This window comes from Triticum dicoccoides, chromosome 2A (genome assembly GCF_002162155.2).
Source record: "Triticum dicoccoides isolate Atlit2015 ecotype Zavitan chromosome 2A, WEW_v2.0, whole genome shotgun sequence".
Classification (NCBI taxonomy): domain Eukaryota; kingdom Viridiplantae; phylum Streptophyta; class Magnoliopsida; order Poales; family Poaceae; genus Triticum; species Triticum dicoccoides.
The window spans coordinates 580595427-580604741 of NC_041382.1; the positions used below are offsets into that span (position 1 = coordinate 580595427).

General features: G+C 40.4%; 1 protein-coding gene across 1 annotated transcript; it reads right to left on the bottom strand.

The window, feature by feature from the left end:
- Positions 1–5290: 5290 nt before the first annotated feature.
- LOC119359617 (protein MHF2 homolog) lies at positions 5291–7126 on the bottom strand. Its single transcript, XM_037625744.1, has 5 exons — positions 7006–7126; positions 6819–6902; positions 6641–6680; positions 6170–6223; positions 5291–6071 (listed from the first exon to the last, which is right to left on the bottom strand). The coding sequence occupies exons 1-5, from the start codon at positions 7057–7059 to the stop codon at positions 5968–5970; spliced, it is 336 nt and encodes a 111-aa protein (XP_037481641.1). The 5' UTR covers positions 7060–7126; the 3' UTR covers positions 5291–5967.
- Positions 7127–9315: the final 2189 nt, after the last annotated feature.

The window sequence follows — 9315 nt, forward strand, 5'->3', positions numbered from 1 at the left end:
CCATGCAGTGCAATCAATTTGAGCATGTCGAATCATTTCTGAAGCTTGCATCTGAAATCAGTGATAGACACAAACAGTGTGTAGGTAGAATGGGGTTTCAGACATTCCTACAAATAACAAGCATGTCCAATATTGACTCCATTTACCTGTGGCTTTCAAACCATTTCAACACTACTTCTTGCTCCATTGAAATGGGAAATGGATTCAAATTCCCTATTACAACTTCAACTGTTCACAAGATTTTTGGTATGCCAATTGGTGGAGTTCCTGTCATCACGAAACCATCGGAAGAAACGTATGAATTCATCAAGCACGAGTTAGGAACAACTTCACCCACTATTGAGTACCTTTTCTCAATTATCAATGATGAACTTCCTGGAGATAAATACTGCCGAATCTTCATTCTGATACTACTGTCACTGTTTGTTGCACCTAATTCAAGTGGAGTTGTTACCAAGTTTGTCTACAATGCAGTAGTTGACATAGACAGTATTTCACAATATGATTGGTGTCTGCTATGTCTGAGCTACATGGTTTATTCAATCAAAAAAGCAAAACTAAACAAGGCAAGCACCAAAAAGTTCATTCCTGGAGGATGCAAATTACTTATGGTGGTAAGCTCATTTCCCATGACAAAATTTCTTTAATTTTTCTTTTTCTATGCACCAATCAATTTTTTGTCTCTGATTCACACTTGTCATTTTTTACCAAATCTGTCTGAATTTTGTTTTAAATGTCAGATATCCTATTTCGAGTTCTTCATAATAAGTGAATTGAAGTTCCCAAGCATTGAACCAAGACTACCACTATGGTCGGCAAACATGCTTAATTCATACATGGCACTTGATGTGCTCCATGGCGAGAGAAACGAATATGGCAGACTACCGGTATGGCCTTGTTCTTCATAGATATTACTCTTGCACATTACGTAGTTCTATTCTCTGTCTTTAATTTTCATTTTATAGTTATGGTACTACTTCAAAGTGCAATGGAACATTACATAAATATTTAACATCTTCTTCTTACCCAACAGATAAAACACATCTCCTCTACTCCATTCAATGATTCTGTTTTCATTGAACTTCCTGAAGAGATATCGCAGTATATTGAATCCAAATTCACAGATATTAGTATGACACAAGTAAGTTCTCTTGCTGCTTTTCATCTTTTTCGGAGCAACAACAAACTGACTTTCTCATTTTTTAAAGTTTGTTTAACAAGACGTACTCTCTCATTTCAACAGGACAAGATAATTCTTCAAATACAAGCTCAGAAATTCTACACGAATATCATTCGGAACTCAGCACCTACTCTAAAGACCTATGTAGATGACATGCATACTTCATTGCTCAAGACGTCGACATATTCCAGCAGCCCAAACCTGCAATTTAAATCATCAGTTTCGGATAACACATTCAAAGTTCCTAGGACTAAACAATTGTTGGCTATAGAATCACCTCCAAACTTCCCAAATACTAACTGTCCCAACAATCGTTGATGAAGATAAACAAGTCAACATCAATGAAATTCTTCAGCAATTGGTCAATATTTCACTCAATCTCTGAACATAACCAGCTCTAATTTCTCTCTATCTTTTAATGGTAATCTACCATCTTTCGAAGAGCTTGCTTGTCCGGAATTATTTGTGAAGACATCAAGTCAAAAAACAACACCTCCCACTGATGTTTCAGAAATGTTGCATCGTAAGTTTTTCTTTCATAGCTCTTCTAAGCATGTTTTTTCTCTGTACCCAAATAGAACATGAATTAAGTAATGACAATTTTTTTCTACAGGATTCTTGTCTGAATCAAAACACCCAAAACAAAGAGTAGAAGAAACAAAATTTTGCTTTCCACTGTTCAGATTCTTATTACCAGGAGAGCATTTGGAAGGTCATTTCTCTTACAAACTTCATTTTATCCAAAGTAATTTTTTCAGACATGTAGATGAACTGAGTTGTTAAGATTTCTTATTCTTAATGTTCTTTTAACTTTTTTTGTTCAACTAGATTTCATTGATGCTGAACTGGATAAAGACTTGTTGCCTGATGAAAATGTAGTTGCATCTCAGAGTACTCTCAACAATACAATGCATGCCAATTCAAATGGAGAGGCTGGTACAGTCACTCAATATCAAGACACAGATTCTCCTTCATTTGATGCAATTACCAATTCAATTGAGTTAGTTCACAATGTTCCATTTGCATCTCGTTCCTCTAGTCAGTTCACCCTCTCAGCAAATCAGTATAGCATGCATTGCAATAGTCATGCCAATCCCGATGTTCCTGGAACCGAGAGCCCAATAAGGATAATGGATTTCCTATCACCAAAACTCTTCCCAAACAATATTGCCACACCTATTGAAGATTCTTTGCTAGTTAAAGCACTCGAACAACATGAAGCACATTCCAGCAAGTTTTCAAAACCAGAAACTTCAACCTGGCAACAACGTGTGAACAATTCTTTCAAATCTGCGACACTAGTCATTCAAGAACCCAAAAATTCTGGGCAACAGGTCATCTTTTCAGATGGAATAGAGAATGATTTCTACCAAACATTGGTTGGACTACTTCCCAAATTAACTTTCAGGTATGTACAAAAAGCATATGAATTTTTATGTGATATGTTGTACATGATTCGAACATAAACAATTTTATATATGCTATCAATGCTTTTTTCTCATGTTTTTTTTCACTTTTCTTGATGATATTCTTCTGCCATCAATAGCCAAAGAATATTTGAGATCGAAGGAGTTTGGGTGGATCAGAAAACCATAACTCTATCATTCAAGCCTGGTGGTTGGATAAACCCTCGGGTTGTTGCCTGTTTTTCAAAACTAAAGAACAAAGACCAGCTGAACCGAGGAAGAAAAGGCCTCCTACCAAACAGTGAAATAGTGGAGCACATAGTTAACATTGACGACATGGTCAGCCTATTTTTTAAATTCTTTTCCTCTGTTTTCATTTTCACACCATTGACATTTCCTTTTCTTAACTATCAATAATTTTCTGGGAAACAAACTTGCAGGAGAAGCTAATGAACCCAATGCTAAATCATTCAGATCCTACAAATAAACTAATCTTATAGGAAAGTAATGTTGGCTTCAGTTTATTGAATGCTTCCTTGGTAAGATAAGTTCTTTTTGTACAAACTGTTTCTTACTGATTTTTCTTGTTGAAAGAGGTTAGACTAATAGATTTTTCCTTTCCACAATTCCCTAGGTAAAAATGCCCGTATTCAAGGAAAAACAGTGGATTTTAATCACTGCTAACTTCAGAGCCAATTTTTTTGATATCATGAACCCGTACTACAGTGCTGATACATTTCTACCAACAATTAGTGCGGTTATCTACAACTTCAAGGTCTTGTTTGCTGCTACATATGGAAATTCTACTTCTTTCAACATAGGTAATTTCGAATCAAGATTTGTACCAGCTCCCAAGGTCAATTTCAGGTGGGTTTTCCATGGAAATCTCCAGTTTTACAATATTTGTACCAGCCACGGGCAAATTTTTGGCTCTTTCTCCTAAAAGACAGATTAGAAGTATTTTAAATTCACAATAATTTCCATCTTGAGTATGGAACTGATTGTGCTATTTTATTTCACAGGTATGACTCGGGAATTTTCATTCTGTAGTATGTTAGCAAGTACAAAGGTCTTGAATTGCAGGGTTTCTCTAATGTAAGCTATAAACATTTTTTCTGTTTTTTGCTCATTTCTTGGAACATATCAGGAATTAAACTGCACTTTTTCTAAAATACGGTAGGATGATTTACAAGCTCTACGTCAAAAAATCCTGTTTGAGATTGTAACATGCAAGGACAATCAAATTCAACTGCCGTTAGTAACTTCTTTCCTGCAGCGACATGTAAGTTCTCTATTTTTTTTCTCTCCTATGGAAACAAAAGAGATGTTATTTTCTTAGAGCCTGTTCTTTCATTCCAAACAGTGAAATTAATTTCTTCTAATCGCGTTTACGTTTCTTCAAATTCTTCTTTCTATTCTCAAGGGTCTCATTAATACTGCCACCTTCAAGGGAAGTGCACTGCAAGATTCAACTCCAAGGAATACTTCCATGGCAAAAAAGTTTCCTTACCGATAGAGCAATCTTTTTTTCTCTTGCTGGTCCAATGATAGTTTCTTCCAAGACCATCAGCTGTAAACAATGTCCGAAAACAGCTGAAAAAGTATTGAATACAAGTAGTAAGACATGTACATTTTTTAAGTCTTTCATGACACCTTGGTGATACTATTATTAGTCAATTTCATCAAGTTGTAAGCTCACCACTTTTTATGATAGTTTTAGAAGTACCAGTTTGTAATAAATGGAACCAGCACCTGGTTTCATAAAATGGAACCAGCAACCATTGTTTAGTAAATTCAAGGTTTTTCTGTTTCATGTTTCTTTGGGAGACAGTTGAAACAGTGGAACAGTAGAAACTATACCATTCTTTAATTTACTACCACTATTGAAACAGCAGAAAGAGAAGAAACAGAAGAAACAATGGAACCATTCTTTACTTTATAACAGTAAAAACAGTGTAAAACAGCAGGGACAGCAACCAGTGGAACAGCTTCGCGAAGCAAAAACAACGAAACGCTTGAAACAGTTCAAAAACAGTTCGCGCGCGCCAAGCGGCCCACAAAGCCCGCCAGTCAGCTGCCCCTGTGCGAAGCCGCAACTAGTTGACGCAGAATGCGTCACATAGGAGTTCCCCTTCGTGGGGGCGAACCTGGGCCGTCGCCCCCCAGCAAAAAATAACTTTTCTACTACCCCTATGTATTACAGCCCACAAGGCCCATTTTCTTATCTACTCGTTGCACCCACGTCCTGAGAGGAGCAAAGCGACCCATTAAGCGAGCGAGAGCAATCAAGATTTCACGTTTGACCTGTGACTGCTGACGCCTGAGAGTGGGGGTGGGGCACCGCACCGGCGGACTGGCCGGCGGCGGCTGTGGCTTGTCGGCGTGGAGGTTGCCGCTGGCGGGCGAACGGCTAGGGATTGGTTATTGCTGGTCAGAGACATCTCCGTTCCTACCTGCTGAGTCCTGACTTCTCATTGCTGCCGCACGGATGCAAACAGAATCAGGCAACACCGGCGCCGCGCGCAGTGCCGAAGTGAGCTGGTGAGCAAATTGCTCTCGCTGTCTCTCTCTGTCTCCCCCCTCTACAAATTGTGGAAATTTAGAGTATTTTGATTCTGCAGTTGGGGAAAATTCTAATTAGGTCATGGATTTTGTGCTGAATAGAAAATGTCCTTCACAGAAAAACGGTGAATACAATTCTTGAGGGAAAACAATTTATGTATTTTTCAAAAAGAAAAAGTGAGGCGATTCAGTTGAATGTAAAGTTGACGAACCAACACAAACAGAAGCAATACATGTTCAGCCTCCTCTGTTGTTACTGGAATTTGAGCAACACGGACCACATTCTTCGATGCCGCAACAATAAGGCCATCAAACAAATGAAGCCCTATTTTGAGGGATTGAATTTTTGCATCGGGATCCAACACTACGTGTCTACGTCCACAAATTTGAAAACATCCAGCTAATCCAAGAGATGATGTGGGGCGAGCATATTTGAAGCTTTGTGCTATGCAGCCCGTTTGAGATTTCTTCGCCCCTCCTGAGATTTCTTTCAAGCTCCGCCACTGCAGAGACCACCACGCCTTTTTTTCACAGGCCAGTCACACTCACACGTAGCGCGTGCTCTGCTACCCCCAGCGCGGAGGATTTTCCAAGGACAGTAAAATTCCACGGGAAATTGCACGAATTGGCTGCAGACTTGTGGAACAAAACCCCAATTTACTGACTTGTGAATCAGGGCGGCAGTGTTATATTTAACTGAACTGGTTTGTCAGGGTGACAGAAACAACATTCTCATTACAAGATTAACTATGGATTGCTTCAGGCGCCTTGGCTATCCATCTGTGTCCGGGACAGGTACCACCGTACCAAGAAGGCTAGCTAGAAGTCCAGAAGAAGCTGCGGCAAAACTCGCTCCAGGTGGGTGGGCTCAATTGTGGTCGTCCCCTCTGCTTCAGCGATAACAGCACACCGCTGGACAGCCTCTGCAAGACAGAATTCAGAGGTTGACTGCATAAGTGGAACCAAATGTTTACTTGTTATTAGCATGAGGTGGTGTGATATTTTTCGTCAATATGCAGACCTGCGACAAACATCCGAAGAAGTTCGCAGCTCACTTGAAGTGCACTTGCATTGGCTGCAAACATTAAACAAACAAAGCATCATGAACAAGGTGCGGGAAGGCTTCTGTTGGAAATCATTTTGATATCTTAGGTTTGAGTTATCCAAAGGAACCTAAGGGCAGAAATTCATTTGTTTTCGGCTATTTTTTTTCCATTTTCGATCAAGGGATTGATAAACAATCGAACAGTGAACATGATAAATGTGTCAATATAAACATAGTATGGGTAAAAACTGGCACAGATAGCTGCAACATGCACGAAAACTGTGCACGCAACTACTAGCTTGGAAAGACAGAGAATCCGGACTAGGAAGGACCCAAGGACTCCATCAGTTTAATTTGCAGGTGCACGCGGAATCGACAGTCGACAGTGCTACTGAATTTCCAAGAACAAAGCATTGTTTATCATCCTAGAAAACACCATTTATTTACCAGAGGTACTCCGGTTCCTCCTTGACGTCTCCGCAGCAGGCTGCCAATTAAAAACTGAAACATTCTCATCTGATATACATACATAGCAAAAGGATAAAAAAGAAACTGAACAGTTTGGGGTAGGAGGAAGGGAACAGAAAAGCTAAGCATCTGAGATTAGATTGGACCACGGAATCACCTCGACGTCTACGGCCTCGTCGACGACGCCGCCCCTGCCGGTCCGCCGGCTCCACACAAGCTTGAATATCGCGCGGATCAGATCCTGCTCAGGTCCCGACAGCTCTTAAAATCCAACATCCGGAAGAACAAAAAGGACAGAGAAAAGGGAACATCCGATGGAGGAACTGAAGAGAGGGTGAGCTCACCGGATTGAAGGTCTCGTCCCGTGCCTCGCGCGTCTCTTCATGGAAATCTTCCATGGCGACTTGCGGTTTCGCCGGGGCGGCAGATGCAGGAGGGTGGGCGGGATGAAGGGGGCGAGTTAGGGGAGCTCCTTTTTTTTAATTATTTTTTGAGAAAAAGTTAGGGGAGCTCCTAACCGGCGCTCTCAGCGCCGGTTTCTCGTATCGGCGCCCGAAGCCGATCCGACTGGGCTGGCCCAGCAACAATCTACAGGGGCGCGAAAAAATCAAAAAAAAAACACACCCTAAATTCGTTCTCAGCAAGTATGGAACTCTCGGCGTTAGAACAGGGAACAAGAATGCTAACCACCTGAGCTTCTTTGCAACTGACCAAATACAGGCAAAAGACTTTGAGTACACCACTGTAGCGCTTTGATTTTTAATTTTTTTTCAAAACATTTGGGAAAAAGTTCATAAATTACAAAACAGTTCATTTGTTTTGAAACAAAATAATCGGTTTTGAAAAAATGTTCACAATTTTGAGAAAAAATTCTATCAATTTTGAAATAGGTTCATCGTTTGAAAAAATAGTTCACGAATCTGGAGAAAAAGTTCACAAATTTGAAAAACGTTCATCAAAATTCAAAAAAGGTTCACTGATTTTGAAAAAAGTTCATCAATTTTTTCAAAAAATTCACCGATTTTGAAAAAAAAAGTTCATCGACATTGAAAAAAGTTCATCGAAATTCAAAAATAGTTAATCAAATTTGAAAAATAGTTCATCGAATTTAAAAAAAGTTCATCAAATTTTTTAAAAATTTTATGAATTTTAAAAAAGTTCATCAATTTGAATAAAACGTTCATGTACTTGCGAACCAATTCATCGGACCAAGACAAAGAAAAAAAGAGAACAAAAAAATGGGAGGAGAACGAATAATAAATTGAAATATTAAAAGGTAACTAGATCCCTCCCGGCGGCCACGTGGTTACACTGGCGTTCTTTGACGGGAGAGCTACTTGGTTCGAATCCTAGCAGCGCTTTTTTTTGCGGATTAAGACACAAATGAAGACACGTTAAATGGGCCGGCCCAGCCTGACGCGGGGGTGTGCGCCCGTTTGCGCCTATGCCTGTAACGGGCGCAACGGCCGCCGTTTAGGGAATGCCGCGAGTTAGGGCGAAGGCGCGGGAAGGGGTTCATTTCTGGGCCTACATGGGCCGTTTCTTTAGCGCTGCTTACGGGGAGATTAAGGCTTGGGTTGGGTTGAAGTTCTTGAGGCCGAAATAACTAATTAAGAAGTATTTGTTGCAAAGAACACTCTACTTTCCTAGGTTGCGACAAGTCACGCACATGTAGCGCGCCGCTTGTCGCAACCTGGGAGTTTTTCTTTTTTCCGTAGATCCGTTTATTCAAAACGTTTTATCTTTTAAACCGTGCGTCCAAATCTCGAACCGTTTTCATCATTGGATTCCTCTCATTGAGATCTTCAAAACTAGATACCATGTTGATAGGTTTTGACGAACTTTTTTATGAAAAAGTCCGGACGAAAAAAACCGGACGAAAAAACCGAACCGGAAGCATGATTTTTTTTCCTTTCCGAAAGAGGCAGGCCTGTGCCTCTCGCGAAATCACACCCGTGCCTCTTGTGGAAGCAAAACCATGACTCTCTTGAAAGGAAAAAAATAGAAAACGCATTTTTTTTCGTTTCCGAGAGGCACGACCGTGACTCTCGCGGAAGCAAAACCGTGACTCTCGCGAAACAAAAAAAACAGAAAACACGTATTTTTTCCCTTTCTGAGAGGCACGGCCGTGACTCTCACGAAAGCACAACCGTGCCTCTCACGAAAGAAAAAAAAATAGAAAACGCGTTTTGTTTTTCCCTTTCCGAGAGGCACGGCCGTGACTCTCGCGAAAGCACAACCGTGTCTCTCGCAGAAGCAAAACCGTGACTCTCGCAAAAGAAAAAAAAACAGAAACGTGTTTTGAAACTGTGACTTTCGCGAAAGAAAAAAAAACGCGTTTTTTTTCGTTTCCGAAAGGCACGGCCGTGTCTCTCGCTAAACCACAACCGTGCCTCTTGCAAAAAAAACTATGACTTTCGTGAAAAAAAAAAGAAAACGTGTTCTTTTCGTGCAAAAAAAAATCGAATTTTTTTGATCGAAAAGCTAAGGAAGACTGGGAGAAAACCAAAACGTCGAAAAAAACCCATTTAAAAGCCGAAAACGCATGCAGAAAAATAAAAAAAACCAGAGGAAGCGTCCAGAGCGCGAGACGTGACGAATGGCTGAGAGCGCGCCAAGTGGCGCTGATCGTTGTGAGGCTCCCGAAGAAGCGC

Coding starts and splice junctions, on each gene's coding strand:
- LOC119359617 (XM_037625744.1), bottom strand. CDS start 7,059: ATGGAAGATTTCCATGAAGAGACGCGCGAGGCACGGGACGAGACCTTC. Junction 6,681..6,818: donor ACGAGGCCGTAGACGTCGAG/GTGATTCCGTGG, acceptor TTTAATTGGCAG/CCTGCTGCGGAGACGTCAAG. Junction 6,072..6,169: donor TCTTCGGATGTTTGTCGCAG/GTCTGCATATTG, acceptor TCTGTCTTGCAG/AGGCTGTCCAGCGGTGTGCT.